Raw genomic sequence first — 17,130 nt, 5'->3', positions numbered from 1 at the left:
TGTAGGTAACTAACTATCTCTCTCTTGCTGCCTTCTCTCTTTGTCTTTAATTTTTAGCATTTTAATTGTGATGTGTCTTGATTTGGGCCTCTTTAGGTTCATCTTAGGGGACTCTGTGTGCTTCCGGAACTTGTGTTACTTTTTCATTTACCAGGTTAGGGAAGTTTTCTGTCATTATTTCTTTAAACATGTTCTCTATCCTTGCTCACTTTATCATCCTTCTGGTAGTCCTACGATGCAGATGTTATGTTTCATGTTGTCCCAAAGTTCCCTTAAACTGTCCTCCTGCTTTTTAATTATTTTTTTTGTTTTTTGGTGCTCATATTGAGTGATTTTTTTTCTACCCTGTCTTCTAATTCACTGATTCAATCATCTGCTTCCTCTGATCTACTGTCTATTCCTTGCCATGTATTCTTTCTTTCAGCTATGTCATTCTTCATTTCTGACTGGTTGTTTTTCATGGTTTTGACGTCTTTTTTATGCTGTTGAGCAACCTTATAGTCATTACTCTGAACTCTGTATCTGACTAATTGCTTATCTCCATTACATTTAGCTCATCTTCTGGAGAATTCTCTTGTCCTGTCATTTAGAGCATGTTTCTTTGTCTCCCCATCGTGGCTGTCTCTTTGTGCTTGTTTCTATCTAGTAGGTATATCTGCTATGACTCCCAGTCTTGGCGGGCTGGTCTTCTGTAGTAGGTGTCGTGTGGGACCCCGTGGTGCTGTCTCCTTGATCTCCTGAGCTGTGTGCTCTAGGAATGTTCCTTGTGTGGGTTATGTAAGCCTTCCTCTTGTAATTGGGTTTTAATTGCTGTTGTCGCATTTGTGGGCGGCTCAACCCTCAGGCGGCTGACTGTGAGGCTTAATGCTGAACTCCTCCAAACTGTTGTACTGGTGCTGGTTCCACAGCAGCGGTGATTCAGAGGTCACATGGAGGCCCTGGGAGTCTCCTGCTTGAGTTAGTGTATTTCTGTTGTTGTTGTTATTATTTATTTTATGAGTATGAGTAAAGGTGTATCAATTTTATCATTTCAAAAAGCCAACATTTTATTTCATTGATCTTTTGTATTTTTTTAGACTTTGTTTTGTTTATTATTTTTAAATACATTTTTATTCCTCATTGAATGTGGGGGCAGTTGTTCCGATTGGTCTGTAAAGCCATGTGTAGATACAAGCAACCATGTCTAAAGGACTTGCAGTTGGCATTGATCTTGGCACTACCTACTCTTGTGTGGGTGTCTTCCAGTATAGAAAAGTGGAAATTACCAACAATCATGGAAACCAAATCACCCCCAAGTTATGTTGTCTATACTGATACCAAACAATTGATCAGTGATGTTGCAAAGAATCAAGTAGCAATGAATCCTACCAACACAGCTTTTGATGCTAAGTGCTATTGTTCAATCTGATATGAAGCATTGGCCTTTCATGGTGGTGAATGATGATGCTGGCAGGCCCAATGTCCAAGTAGAATACAAGGGAGAGACAAAAAGTTTCTATCCAGAAGAGGTGTCATCTATGGTTTTGACAAAGATGAAGGAAATTGCAGAAGCCTACCTTGGGAAGACTGTTAGCAATGCTGTTGTCACAGTACCTGCTTACTTCAGTGATTCTCAGCGTCTGGCTACCAAAGATGCTAGAACTATTGCTGGTCTCAATGTATTTAGAACCCTCAGTGAGCCAACTGCCACTGCTAATGCTTACAGATTAGACAAAAAGATTGGAGCTGAAAGAAACATGCTGATCTTTGACTTGGGAGGTGAATTATCGTAATTGAAGATGGAATCTCTGAAGTAAAATCTATAACTGGGGACATCCACTTAGGTGGAGAAGACTTTGACAACCAAATGAACTTCTGCAGAGTTCATTTCATTGCAGAGTACAAATGCAAGCATAAGAAGGATATCAGTGAGAACAAGAGGGCTGTCCGTTGCCTTCGTACTGCTTGTGAACGTGCTAAGTGTACTCTCTCTTCCAGCACCCAGGCCAGTATTGAGATTGATTCTATGAAGGAATCAACTTCTATACCTCTATCACCCATGCTTGATTTGAAGAATTAAATGCTGACCTTTTCCTGGCATCCTGGACCCTGTAGAGAAAGCCCTTTGAGATGCCAAACTTGACAAGTCCCAGATCCATGATATTGTCCTGGAGGGTGGTTCTATCCATATTCCCAAGATTCAGAAACTCCGACAGGACTTCTTCAGTGGAAAAGAGTTGAATAAGAGCATCAACCCTGATGAGGCTGCTGCTTATGGTGCAACTGTCCAGTTAGCCATTCCCTCTGGAGACAAGTCCAAAAATGCCCCAAATTTGCTGCTGTTGAATGTCACTCCTGTTTCCCTTGGCATTGGATGTCACTCCTCTTTCCCTTTGCATTGAGATGGCTGGTGGAGTCATGACTGTCCTCATCAAGTGCAATACTACCATTCCTGCCAAGCAGACACAGACCTTCACCACCTACTCCAACAATCAGCCTCGTGTGCTCATTCAGGTTTATGAAGGTGAGTGTGCCATGACCCAGGATAACAACCTGCTTGGCAAGTTTGAACTCACAGGGATACCTCCTGCACCTCATGGTGTTCCTCAGATTGAAGTCCCTTTTGATATTGATGCCAATGGCATCCTCAATGTCTCTGTTGTGGATAAGAGTACAGGAAAAGACAACAAGATTACCATCACTAATGACAAGGGTTGTCTGAGCAAGGAAGACATTGAGCACATGGTCCAAGAAGCTAAGTTCAAAGCTAAAGATGAGAAGCAGTGGGACCAGGTGTCTTCCAAGAAGTCACTTGAATCCTATGCATTCAACATGAAAGCAACTGTTAACGTTGAAACACTGCCCTAGCCAGTTTGGCTCAGTGGATAGAGCGTTGGCCTGTGGACTAAAGGGTCCCAGGTTCGATTCCCGACAAGAGCACATGCCCAAGTTGCAGGCTAGATCCCCCCCCCCCCGCCCCCAGTAGAGGGCATGCAGGAGAGGCAGCCAATCAATGATTCTCTCTCATCACTGATGTTTCTATTTCTCTATCTCTCTCCCTTCCTCTCTGAAATCAATAAAAATATTACAAAAAAAAAACTTTAAAAAAAAGATGAAAAACTTCAAGGCAAGATCAATCAGGACAAACAAGAGTCTCGACAAGTGCAATGAAATCATCATTGGCTTGATAAGAACCAGACTGCGGAAAAGGAAGAATTTGAACATCAGCAGAAGGAGTTGGAAAAAAATCTGCAACCTCATCATTATCGAGTTGTACCAGGGTGCAGGAGGCATGCCAGGAGGAATGCCTGGGGGCTTTCCTGGTGGCAGAGCACCTCCATCTGGTGGTGTCTCCTCTGGGCCCACCCTTGAAGAGGTTGATTAAGCCAACTTTGAGCATAGGTTTAGCATTTTCCCACACAAAATAGTGAAGGATGCAAATTTGTAGCAAATTCCATGGCAATTTTAAAAGTTGAGCTGCTGCATAGTAAATAACTGGGCATTCTTGATACTTAATATGGACTATGTGCACAGGGAAAGTAAATAATGCACTTTACAACACTGAATTGTTAAGTGGAAAACGCGATGCCTTAAAACTAATTAAAATTGGCACCATAAAAAAGAAATAAAATGTATTTTTATTGATTATGTATCTGACCAGAAATTGAATCATGACCTCCTGGTTCATAGGTGGACACTCAACCACTGAGCCACGCTGGCCAGGCTCAAGATTTCTTAATATCTTCTGTAATATTCCACTCAGAAGTCAGAAAGCCACAAAGTCCTTCTCTAAGGATGGGCATAATTGGAAAATAATATTGCATTCCTTCACTGTATAGGATACAAACTATGAAGACAAGGAAACTCAATTATTTCCATTTCTATCCCCAGATCACTTTTGTTGAAGAACTGCTCACTTAACATTCTAGAAGCTATCTTGTTGAGATCTGCCACTGTGATCTATGAGTGATGAACCTTTTTTCCAGTTAGTGTTATGGCTATGACACTGCCTTCATCTGTGGGATAGCTAAAAGGACAAACCCTCAGTATCTATTAGAGAAATTGTGCACATAATTATTTTTCTGTCAAGATCCCCCACTTTTTTTTTCTGAACCCTGAAAAAGATAATGATCATATATATTATTAGCTACAACTGTGCCAGGCCCCATTTTAAGTGCTTCTCTTGTTTTATTTTTTTCCAACAACTTATTAAAACTCACTTTTCAGGCAAGAAACCGGCAGATTAAATGCATCTAAGACCACACTGGCAGTTAAAGGGCAGAAACTCAGGATTTGAATATATTCTGGCTCCTGAGAATACATGATTCACAGTAACTGCCCTCTGAGATAGTTCCAGTATTACCATACTAGACCCCCACCCAATTTTCTGAAAGCCAGTAGTGACCCATTTATTATTCTCATGGCACCCAGTTTTATTAGCATGTGCAGAATGACATATATCCATGTCCTATTGCACAATTGCCACAAAACTGTTAGGTGACACGTTCACTCCTAATGGAGTTGTGCTAGAACTACCTACTAACTGTTATCTAGAAGTTACTAGAGTAATCACATCTCCACAAACTTTAAAACTACACTCCCTCCTAAGCCTCAGTTAGTACTAATAATCTACTTACTATGAGACCAGTGTTTCTGATCTTTTCCCTTCCAAGACCTAGCAATTATCATTTTATGTGTTTCAGGCATGAAATAGCTCTGCCCCTAATTGATATAAGAACAACACCAATCAGGCACTGTTAAGTTTTTAAATAGCTAAAATATAATTTCGGTCAGTCACATGGGCACCATACCTGGAACTACACATAAACATACTCTGTTCACAAATGTTCAGTTTTATTTATTTAAAAGACTTTTTATTTCTACTTCACCTGAGGATGTTTTTATTGATTTTAGAGAGAGAAGGAAGAGGAGAGGGAGAGGGAGATAGGAGAGAAGGAGAGAGAGAGAGAGAGAGAGAGAGAGAGATAAGAAAAGTGACGGGTTGCCTCCTGTATGTACCCAGACCAAGGATGGAACCCACAACCTGGGTATGAGTCCTGACCAGTAATTAAATCCACGACTTTTCGTAAGGGATGATGCTCCAAGCAACCAAGCCACACTGTCCAGGGCAACTAATGTTCAGCTTTATAGCAACAGCATCCTGAGATAGTCAATTGCACAGCCCCATTTTTAAAAATCAAGAGAAGTAGCCCAGCTGGCGTGGCTCAGTGGTTAGCGTCGATCATAAACCAGAAGGGCAAGGTTAGATTCCCAGTCAAGGCATATGCCCGGGTTGCAGGCTCAGTCACCACTGTGAGGCATGCAGGAAGTAGCTGATCAATGACTCTCTCTTAACACTGATGTTTCTATCTTTCTCTCCCTCTCTGCAATCAATAAAAATATAGTTTTAAAAAAATCAAGAGGGGTAAACCCAACAGGGCTTTTGCACATTGGCAGACAATCCTGTTCTTGATAGTAGACAGGAAATAATTGGTCACAAGTTCATGGACAGGCACATTTTAGAATCTAAGTAATCCTAACAGAGTCTAATATCTTACATTAGTTTTTTTTATACAAGTTAAAAAAAAAAAAACTACCAAAAAACAACCCACGTCATTATTTCTTATTTCCTTAATCATTTTACTCTAAGTTGGTGAAATAATGAGACTATCTAGAGAAATTTTTCTAGTTGCAAGATGCTTTGCAATGGAGTCATTAATTAGTAAGCTCAAAATGAACCCTGAATTGGATACAGAAATTGTGAATCATATCTTCTAAAATTTGAAAAACAGGAGACTTAAGAGGATGGTAACACCAAGAAGAGCGAGTCAAATATTAAAGTTGCACCCTGAAATGATTCCTAGAAAAACCTAATTTTCTATTAGTTTTTGTCAGATGCATGAAACTATTCATAGTAGAGAACAGATGGAGGTGGGGTGAGGGTGCCGGGTGAGGCTGTGTCAAGACAGTTCCCTTCTGATGTATCCACAAAAGGAAAATGACTTTTATGAATTGCACTTATCTTCAGTCTAGTTCCCTCAACTTCATTGTGTGTTTGGGAAAAGATAGTAAAAATACTTCCATAAGCAGTAAAGACTAATAGGAAACTACAAGCTCACTCTGGAAAGATGTGATAATAGAAAAGGAGTACCACATGCTGAGTTTTTACAGCTATTTTTATTGATTTCAGAGAGGAAGGCAGAGGGAGAGAGAAATATCAATGATGAGCACCATTGATCAGCTGCCTCTTACATGCCTCCCACTGGGGATTAAGCCAGCAACCCATGTGTGCCCTGACCAGGAACCAAACCGTGACTTCCTGATTCATGCTGAACCACTGAGCCACGCCAGTCGGGCTGAACAGCTTTTTCTATTGGAGGAATCTATTTGTCATATTTATAGCAAAGGAAAATTGGAGGCCCCTCAGAAAAGAGGTAATGCAGAAAAATTAGATTAATAAAAGAAAGTATACATTTAAGTAGGCAAAAAAATGGCATATATATTTTCAAAAATATACAAAATACTCTCAAATGAAATGCCTTGGTCTGCATGTGACCTAGTACTTATTTCATATTAACCAGATCCAGTTGTTCTATTACATATGTTTTAGAATATCTATTTTTTTTAAAGTTCTAAAGTTTCTTTATATATACATTGATTTCAGAAAGGGAGAGAGAAAGATATGAATCTCAATGATCAGAGAGAATCATTGATTGGCTGCCTCCCGCATGCCCCCTACTGGGGATTGAGCCCACAACCCGGGCATGTGCCCTTGACCAGAATCAAACCCAGGATCCTTTAGTCTGCAGGCTGACGCTCTATCCACTGAGCCAAACTGGCTAGGGCTAGAATGTCTATTTTTAAAAAATATTTATTTTTAAGTCAGTACATAAAACCTGTATTTGTGTACCCATATATAAGTTATCCTGCTTGGTATCTCCTTGGATCCCAGATGCTAAACGATTAATAAAACAAATTTTTAAAAACCTCAAGTCACAGATTAACAAATAATATATTTATTCAGGTTTTCTCAATCACACTACTAAAATTAACTTGTACTAATTTATTCTAGGTTTCCAGATAGACCATGCCTTTTTATTTCCTTTAAACTGACATACTGACATTGCAGTCTATATTTTGTAAGAGAGCAGGTAACTCTAGCACAGAAGAAAGTATATAATGTGGCATGGGCGATGACTTCAGCGGCATTATTCCATTTTTATTTATCCAGACTGTTGCTCTCAGCCCTGCATTGAGGCCTCCTTGTATATCGGTTTCCAGTGTGTCACCAACCATTACACAGTCCCCAGGCTGTACTCCAAGGAGATCACAGCAGTAATAAAATATGGAAGGTGCCGGTTTCTCTTCTTTCTGCTCTCCACCTACGACGATGGCGTCAAAATAGGACTGACAGGCACAAGCCTCAATCTTCTCCCTCTGGGTCTGTCTATCTCCATTTGTTAATAAAAGGAGGCAGACATCCTTTCGAAGTTCAGTGAGCATGGCTTTGACATCTTCTGCTAGTGTCATATGCTGTAAACGTGTGGATTTCCACAGAAAATAACATTCTTCAGCCAACTCCCTGTTGGCTGCACCACCCTTCGTTTCCTGAATTGCTTCCTCCCAGTGTGAAGTCCTTTGATCTGTAATGCATATATTGGAAGAACGAAAACATTCCTTGCTGAGTTTAACTTGAACTTTGTCACAAATTATTTCAGCCTCTTCTTTGTAATGGTATTTTGATTGTAAGAGCTTTATTACCTAAGTAAAGGAAAACAGCTCCATTAACACACTTTATGTCTTTAATAGTTATGCCAGGAGAAGATGTGACCCTATAAACCCAGAGCAAAAAGATTCTAGCTCCACTCCTCTTTTCCGCCCAATATTTATTATTATTTTATAGGATATTATTATTTTTAGAGGATATGCTCTTCATTGATTTTTAGAGAGAGGAAGGAAGAGAGGGAGGGAGAATCATCAATGTGAGAGAAACATTCATCGGCCACCCCCTGCATGCATCCTGACTGGGGATCAAACCCACAACCCAGGCATGTGCCCCAGCTGGGAACCAAACCCACAACCCCACCAGGGTGCACGGGATGACACTCTAGCCTACTGAGCCACCTGGCCAGGGTTCCACTCCAATAGAGCTGTCGTCTGGTAGATCTGTTATCACACCATTTCCATTGGGAATCGGTCTTATTTTTAAAGAACGTCAGAGTAAAGATCTCCCAACCTCTCTAGACAGCTCATTTATATATAATTTTTTTAAACCAATTTCTAGTCTATAAACATTCTTTATATACAACTAATAAAAATCCTTCTTTTAGCAGTTTAAGTCCACCACATTTCATTATGGTCATAAACACATGGACTTGTGCTTATACTTAGTAAAATATTTTAAATTTCTAACTATTATTTAGACTCCAGAAATAACACTAGTTCACCTCACCTTTTCTTTTTTAAAAAAAATATTTTTATCAATTACAGAGAGGAAGGGAGAGGGAGAAAGGAAAAAAAACATCAATGATGAGAGAACCATTGGTTGGCTGCCTCCTGCAACCCTGGCAAGTGCCCTGACTGGGAATCAAACCTTGACCTTCTGGTTCATAGGTTGATGCTCAACCACTAAGCCACACCTGCCGGGTTAATTCTGTACTTTTAAAAATGTGTATGTAGCTCTAATGGAATCAAGCATGTTCTGTGATTTCAGCAGTTTAATGATCCAGTGCTTCTTCCAAACCTGGGTTTCTAGATTTTAAAAATTCCAAGTAGTTTTGAGTCACTCTCTTTGCTACCCTGGTTCTGATTCCCTCTTCAGAATTAAGCACACCTCCTCATGTCTCCACAGCTCTTTATCTTGGCTTTTATTACATTAGGTTCTTATTCATTTGGCCTGTCTTCTAACATTTACTAAGACCCTAATGTGGCAAGCATTATGCCCAGTGCTTACATACATTATCTCTACCTTTCTAACTCTCAGAGTTCCTTTGTTGAGATGAGGAGATAGAAGTTCAGGATTGTTATGTAACTTGCGTGAGCTTCCAAAGTCCACATGCTTGCCTTTACACTATTGTATCAGGCACTTGGAGACTGGGTCTCTTGTCTTCATGACATTATCTGGGGGAAATTGGGTATGCAACCACCACAAATACTGGGTTGAGTGCTATGACAATCTTATGAATGTCGACTGTGGAAATAAAAAGGAGCAAGTCATTCCACAGGACTGCTAGATAAGGCTTATCAGAGGAAGTAATATTTAAAGCAGTTACCAAGCCCCTAAAGTGGGAATGGGAAGACGATAAAAATCATTCTAAAGAGAAGGAACAGAATGAACAAAGACACAGAGCTTGGAATTTTGTAAACTGGGAAAGGCAAGAAGCTTAGTTCAGCCAAAATGAAAGTCATGTGAGGGAGGATGCTAAGAGATGAGACGCAGCCGTGGGCAAACTATGGCCCGCGGGCCAGATCCGGCCGTTTGAAATGAATAAAACTAAAAAAAAAAAAAAAAAGACCGTACCCTTTTATGTAATGATGTTTACTTTGAATTTATATTAGTTCACACAAACACTCCATCCATGCTTTTGTTCCGGCCCTCCAGTCCAGTTTAAGAACCCATTGTGGCCCTCGAGTCAAAAAGTTTGCCCACCCCTGGACTAGAGGCTGCTTGGAATCAGTCTGTAAAGGGCCATGAGTCCCAGGCTATACGAGATGCTACCCAAATCACCTTGGCACACACTATTCCCTATACTATATCGATGGCTTCACACTGTAAGTACTTGGGGTTCTCTGCCTAGGCCCATAGGGCTTTATTTGGCCTCAGGGGCACCCATACACATAGGCTGAGGCCAAAGTGTTGCCTGGGAGCAAGCCTCAACCAATGAGGGACAGAAATTGGTGAATCAATATCACAGCCTTCTTGCTCCTTGGGAGGAGCATAAAGTCTGTTCTGCATACTATCTCAAGAATTCCCCAATTATTCGCAACAGGAACCTGCTCATTTATGTAAACTGTATTCAATTCCTTCACTTCCCTTACTCCACCACTCCCTGGGATCACAGGAGAAAACTTTCGGCAGTGAAAATTCTCTAGAATCGATTAAGTCCAGGCTCACAGCTGATAGTTGTGTAACTTCCTAGATCTCTTCAAAGATCCTCTGAAACCGGGCTGGCTTAGCTCAGGGATGAGCATCGACCTATGAACCAGGAGGTCACGGCTGGATTCCCGGTCAGGGCACGGGCCTGGGTTGCCGGCTCGATCCCGAGTGTGGGGCGTGCAGGAGGCAGCGATCAATGATTCTCATCATTGACGTTCCTATCTCTCTCCCTTCCTCTGAAATCACAATAAAAATATATTAAATAAGAAAGCCCGGTGACAAGTCTTCCTACGTTTTAGTTCAACTCTGCCATCGTGGCAGCTTTAATGACACCTTTCTGGGTCCCAAAGCGCTGGAACGAATTTCAAGAACCCAGCTTGCCCAGACTGGTTTGGCTCAGTGGATAGAGCGTTGGCCTGTGGACTCAAGGGTCCCAGGTTCGATTCCGGTCACGGGCACCAAAAAAAAAAAAAGAACCCAGCTTGCCGGAGCCTGCGAGTAGACAGGCAGGTAACCCAGGCCGCCAGGCTTGAGGGCAGGCAGCCTCCCGGCCCACCCACCCTTTCCCGCGGCTCCCGCACCGGAGTCTCAAAGTAGCAGAGGCCAGAGTTCCGGGTCCCCTGCGGGATCCCGCACTCCGGGCGCCGGGTAAGCGGAGGAGGGAGGACGCGAAGGGAACTGAACCGGGGGAGCGGGTACCGGGGCATTACCTCCAACATGCCTTTCCTACTGGCCCCCGCCGTGTCGATGAGCGTGTTGTCCAGGTCAAAGAAAACGGCGCGCACGCTCAGCCCCATCCCAACAGCTGCTGGAGTACACGATGCTCCAACTCTGGCTTCGGCCGCGCATGCGCAAGGCAGGTCACCGGGCCGCGAACCCCTGGGCGGAGCGTTATGGGTCACCTGACCCTCCCTGCCCCGCCCCCTCCCCAACGCCAGCGGGAGGCGGAGGAGCGCGAGATCCGGTGGCGCTCCGGGACCCAGGTCTCCGGGCTGCGCCGGGGGCGGTAACTGCGTCACCACGGGCGTGGTTACCTGATCCGCTGGTACCTAATCTCTTTTTCCTCTTGCTGTCCCGGGGCGGGGCTGGGGAGGGCTTGGTGGTGGTGGGGTCGTGACGTCTGGCGCTCAGGAAGGAGACGGAGAAGCTGGCTTTTCGGGGTAGGCGTGCAGGCGGCAGGGTGGCCGGTGTATAGTACGCGGAGCTGCGGGGGCTCTGAAACGTCACTGGGCCTTTGCCTTAGGTTAGGGTACCTGTGTGTCTACCACACTAAGTCTGCGACGATGGCCGTGGTGGGTCACCGTGAGTAACGGAGCGTAAGGAATGTCCAAACCTGCCCTCGCTCGGAGAGAGCGTCGGCCCGCCCACTAAGGGCGCCTTGGAGTCCGGTCCAGGGTTCGTGTCCGGGTGCGGGCTCGACCCCCAGTAGGGGGCGGGCAGGAGGCAGCCGATCAATGGTTCTCGCCCTTGATGTTTCTCTTTCCCTCTCCCTTCCTCTCTGCAGTAAATAAAAATACATTTTTTTGAAAAAAATGTCCAAACCTATAGAGAACTGAGTTTATTTGAGCCAAATTGATCATTGTGGCGAGCAGAATCTCCGTGGCTCAAGAAAATGCTCTGGAGAATGGCAGTTTTACAGCTTACTTTATACATTAGAATAAAAGGGGGAGAGGCAAGGATGGTTACATGAAATCCATTGGTGGTAGAGCAAGGGGATAGGAGGCAGCAAAGCAGGGAAAACTCTGGGATTTGGATAAAAAGCTGGAGAGACACATACTACTTTTACATTGGTGGGTACTGTTAGGATCCCCAAGGAGGAACGCCCAAGGCCAAAAGTGGGAAGGGATTATACATTTATTCGGTCATCTGGATACCAGATGGGCTGAGCCCCACAATGGCACCAGCACTCAGGGACGGGGAGTCAGAGATTTTATTATTTTTTTAAATATCTTTTATTGATTTTTTACAGAGAGGAAGGGAAAGGGATAGAGAGTTAGAAACATGGATGAGCGAGAAACATCGATCGGCTGCCTCCTGTACACCCCCTACTGGGGATGTGCCCACAACCCAGGTACATGCCCTTGACCAGAATTGAACCTGGGACCTTTCAGTCCGCAGGCCGATGCTCTATCCACTGAGCCAAACCGGTTAGGGTGGAGTCAGAGATTTTAAAGGACCCTAAGCAGGCTTTGTCCGTGGGGAGTTCTCTGAGTGGGTCCGGATCCTGGGCAAGTGTGGAGTGGAAAGATAGGGGTCTTAGCAAATGGAATGTGGTCTAAGTGGAAAGGAATGTCAGTTGCAAAATGATCTAAAGGTCAGTTTCCTAGGGGAGAGGGTATCGTTTCTATTATTTGATCAAATCTAATATTCCAGCCTTTTCGTTTTATGGACTAGGGATGGAGGCCATTTCTTCCATAGTTACTTCCTGCTGAGGGAAAGGGGGTCGTCAAGATCATAAGGGGATAGCCCTAACCGGCTTGGCTCAGTGGTTAGAGTGTCGGCTTGCAGACTGAAGGGTCCCAGGTTCAATTCCGGTCAAGGGCATGCACCTTGGTTGCGGGCACATCTCCAGTAGGAAGTGTGCAGGAGGCAGCTGATGGATGTTTCTCTCTCATCTGTTTCTCACCCTCTATCCCTCTTCCCTCCTCTCTGTAAAAAATCAATCAAGTATATTTAAAAAAAATAAATTAAATAAATAAAAGTACTATGGTGGCCCCCGCCAGGTTAGCTCAGTGGAAAGAGAGTCTGCCCGTGGACTGTCAGCCTGATTCTAGTCAAGGGCAGTACCTCAGTGGCAAGTTCGATCCCCGGCCAGGGTCAGGGAGAGTGCAGGAGGCAACCTGCCAATGTGTGTCTCTCACATCAGTGTGTCTCTGTCACATAGATGTTTCTCTCTCTGTCTCTCCCCCTCCCTTCCTCTCTCTCTAAAAATCAATGGAAAAATACCCTTGTGTGAGGGTTAGCAACAACAGAAAAGTACTATGTTGATGAAGAAATGCAAAAAGAGAAAAGGAAAAAATGGGGTTTGACAGGAGCCTGAAAGAATCAAGTGACTCATCTTGGGTTTCCCATAGACTATTCACTTAATTTACAGCCATTATTTACCTTTATAATATACCCTGGAAGTTTATCACCACTTATTTTAGAACTAGTAAACCTCCACAGTAAAATTTGCATATATGTAAATGATGCTAGATAAAAAAATGATATTCGAGTAAATTCAAGCTGAAAAAGGAGTAACTTAAAATTTTCTTCCACTTATATGTTCTGAAAATGAGACTGCTATTTAGAGAATAAGCTGGAAATTTTTATTCAAAGACTGAAACTAGCCACCATCAGTGAGATGGGGGTTGCTTTTACCCGAGGAGTGAATTGCAAGGTTGACAGGTATCTCTCTCTCTCCCAATTTTTTTTTTGGGAGGCAACCAAAATTTTTGGTGACCTTGTTTTGACAAGGTTTACTTATAACACTGTTTAAAAAATAGAAGAAAAGGTCACAAGAGAGCTCCTCTGCTCTATTCTCCCCTTGTCAGCTTGCCACCCACTGCTGAGCTTGCGGGCAGGTCCTTCCCATCCCACCCCCAAGGGTTCAGCAGCCCTAACTGTAGACCTAGGCTTAAAAGGATCCCTACCTATAATAATAAAAGTGTAATATGCTAATTAGACCAGACAGCCCAGCCTAACCACAGCCACCATGGCAGGGGCAAAGGTAGGGGGAGTTAGGGGAGAACAGGCAGGCAGGCAAAGGTGGTTAGGGGTGATCAGGCAGGCAGGCGAGCAGTTAGACAGCTACCACGGCAGGGGCCAAGGTAGAGGTGGTTAGGGGAGAACAGGCAGGCAGGCAGGCAGAGGTGGTTTGGGTAATCAGGCAGGCAGGCAAGCAATTAGGGGCTATTGGGGAGGGAGGCGAGTGGTTAGGGGCTACTAGGCAGGCAGGCAAGCAGTTAGGGGATCGGGCCTAAACTGGCAGTCGAACATCCACTGAGGGGTCCCAGATTGCGAGAGGGTGCAGGCCTGGCTGAGGGACCCCACCCCCACCCCTGTGCACGAATTTCATGCACCAGGCCTTTCTCCTATCCTATCTAATAATATACAAACATGGTAATTAACCATACCTCCGCTATGCTTCCCATTGGCTAATCAGGGTGATATGCAAATTAACTACCAACCAAGATGGCAGCTGACAGCCACGCAGCTGAAGCGAACATGAGGCTTGGTTGCCCCAGCGATGGAGGAAGCCAAGGTTCCCCGCCTGCTGTGTCCGGCTCTGAGCCTGAAAGCAACAGCTCCGAAATGCAACTAAGTTTCAATTATAGAAGCGAAACAAACCCTAGAGACCTGCTTTCAGACAGCCCGGCATCAGAGCTGGAGCTGCAACAAAGTTTCAATTACAGAAGGTAAATAAATCCCAGAATAAAAAGAAAAAAGAAAAAAAGGAGAGACTGGGAGCTTCAGTTGCAGGCTTGGCCTGCCTGAAAACAGCCCTCAGCCCCTCTTCCAGGCTGGCCAGGCATCCCAGTGGGGACCCCCACCCTGAAGGGGGTGCGGGCAGCCTGAAAACTGCTGTCAGCCCCTCTTCCAGGCTGGCCAGGCACCCCAGTGGGGATCCCCACCCTGAAGGGGGTGTGGGCAGCCTGAAAACAGCCATCAGCCCCTCACCCAGGCTGGCCAGGCACCCAAGTGGGACCCCCACCCTGATCCGGGACACCAGGGCAAACCAGCCGGCCCACACCCGTGCACCAGGCCTCTATCCTATATAGTAAAAAGGTAATAAGCAAACTGACCCTAACAGCAGAAAGACTGGGAATGACTGGTCACTATGACACACACTGACCACCAGGGGGCAGACGCTCAATGCAGGAGCTGCCCCCTGGTGGTCAGTGCGCTCCCACATGGAGGAGCTCTGCTCAGCCACAAGCCAGGCTGATGGCTGCCAGTACAGCGGTGGTGGTGGGAGTCGCTCCTGCCTCCTCAGCAGCGCTAAGGATGTCCGACTGCAGCTTAGGTCTGCTCCCCGCTGGCAAGTGGACACCCCCCAAGGGCTGCCGGCTGCCAGAGGGATGTCTGATTGCCAGCTTAGGCCCAATCCCCTGGGGAACAGGCCTCAGCCAGCAGATGGTCATCCCCCGAGGGGTCCCAGACTGTGAGAGGTCACAGGCTGGACTGAGGGACCCCTTGCCTAGTGCACAAATTTTTGTGCACCAGGCCTCTAGTATATATATAAAAAACCAGCCCTGGCTGGTTTGGCTCAGTGGATAGAGCATTGGCCTGTGGACTGAAAGGTCCCGGGTTCGATTCCAGTCAAGGGCACATGCCCGGCTTGTGGGCTTGATCCCCGGTTGGGGGCGTGCAAGAGGCAGCCGATCAATGATTCTCTCTCATTGTTGATGTTTCTATCTCCCTCTCCCTTCCTCTCTGAAATCAATAAATATATATAAAAAAAAAACAAAAAAAAACAAAAACCAGTGACCGGAACACTGGAATGACCAGTTGCTATGACACCCACTGCAGCTGGCCAACCGGCTCAATCGGGGGCGGGCCCAGCCAGCCAACCTCCCACGTCCTCTCTCCCCCACCAGTCTGGCCCCAATCGGCCCCCATCAGGGTGGGCCAGCTGGACCCCACCCATTTATAAATTCATGCACCAGACCTCTAGTACCTTGTAACAAACAGCCCTAAATAGAAGTCCAGCCTAATCCCTATCCCTAATTCTAAACCAAACTAAATCATACCCTAGGCCTAGCCTTAATCCTAACCCAAAACTTAGACCTAAACCTTACAGTATACCTAATCCCAGTCCTAACCCTAGTTCTAAACCCAACCCTAGTCCTAACCCAGGCTCTCTCCTAGGTCTAACCCTATCCCTAACCTTAAACCTAATCCTAGCCCTAACCCCAAACCTAAATATAACCCTAGTCCTAAATCTAAACCTAACCCTAAACTAGACCTACCCTTAACACCCTAAACTTAATATTATCCCCAACTCTAAACTTAGACCTAAACCAGTGGTCGGCAAATTGCGGCTCCTTGAGTGTGGCTCTTCCACAAAATACCACGTGCGGGTGCGCACGTACAGTGCGATTGAAACTTCGTGGCCACACTCAAGGGGCCAAAGAGCTGCATGTGGCTCGCGAGCCGCAGTTTGCCAACCACTGACCTAAACAAATCTAACCCTAAACCTAACCCTAGTGCTAATATTAACCCTAAATCTAGCCTTAGACCGTGCTTTAAATTTAACTCTAATGCTACCCTACCTCTAAACTTATCCCTATCACTAACCCTAGCCATAGACCTAATCATAATCCAAGCCTAACTATAGTCCTAACACTAATTTTAATGCTAACCCAAACCTTAGGTCTAACCCTAATACTAGCCCTAGCACTTGCCCTAACTCTAACCTTAATTCTAAACCCACACTAATACTAACCCTAAACCTAGCCCTAAACTTATCCTTAACCCTATCCCTAGCCTTTACCCTAGCCCAGTGGTGGGCAAACTTTTTGACTCGAGGGCCACAATGGGTTCTTAAACTGGACCGGAGGGCCGGAACAAAAGCATGGATGGAGTGTTTGTGTGAACTAATATAAATTCAAAGTAAACATCATTACATAAAAGGGTACGGTCTTTATTTTTATTTCAATAGTTTTATTCATTTCAAACATTTTAACAAGAAGAATGTAAACACTAATTATAATTTGAAACTTCAAAAAATGGAGGAATCATAGCACAATAGCATACCTTATATTGAAGATGGCAAAGGCAAAATAAAATTGCCTAACAAAGGAAAGGTACAAAAGCCTTTCAAATTAAACTTAAATATAATAAAATAATTTAAAACTAAAACAAATAGAAAAGAACAAAATGTGTAAACAGTAAATTAAACATTTTCTTTAGTGCAACTTCCAAATTATGCCTGGGACATAGATGTAGATGGCAATGTAGACTGGGTTGAAAGGCTTTTGGTCTTTAAAACATCAACTTCAGTGGGAACAGTGTTGTTGGTCTCCTTTTTTAGCTAATGCATCAAAGTCTGGAGTTAGTTTTGTTGTGGCTAT

General features: G+C 44.4%; 1 protein-coding gene and 1 pseudogene across 2 annotated transcripts; one reads left to right on the top strand and one right to left on the bottom strand.

Moving 5' to 3' along the window:
• Nucleotides 1-1,179: 1,179 nt before the first annotated feature.
• Nucleotides 1,180-3,389, top strand: LOC308523898 (heat shock cognate 71 kDa protein-like; annotated as a pseudogene). The gene is made up of 2 exons: nt 1,180-2,829; nt 3,091-3,389. The product of its transcript is annotated as a heat shock cognate 71 kDa protein-like (transcript).
• Nucleotides 3,390-6,972: 3,583 nt separating this feature from the next.
• On the bottom strand, nt 6,973-10,918 carry NANP (N-acetylneuraminic acid phosphatase). The gene is made up of 2 exons (XM_081096767.1): nt 10,786-10,918; nt 6,973-7,740 (listed from the first exon to the last, which is right to left on the bottom strand). The coding sequence occupies exons 1-2, from the start codon at nt 10,870-10,872 to the stop codon at nt 7,084-7,086; spliced, it is 744 nt and encodes a 247-aa protein (XP_080952893.1). The 5' UTR covers nt 10,873-10,918; the 3' UTR covers nt 6,973-7,083.
• Nucleotides 10,919-17,130: the final 6,212 nt, after the last annotated feature.

Source organism: Myotis nattereri (assembly GCF_964212035.1).
Source record: "Myotis nattereri genome assembly, chromosome: 8".
NCBI classification, from domain to species: domain Eukaryota; kingdom Metazoa; phylum Chordata; class Mammalia; order Chiroptera; family Vespertilionidae; genus Myotis; species Myotis nattereri.
The sequence above is the reverse complement of the archived record's forward strand: the minus strand, read 5'-3'. Positions and strand labels throughout refer to the sequence as shown.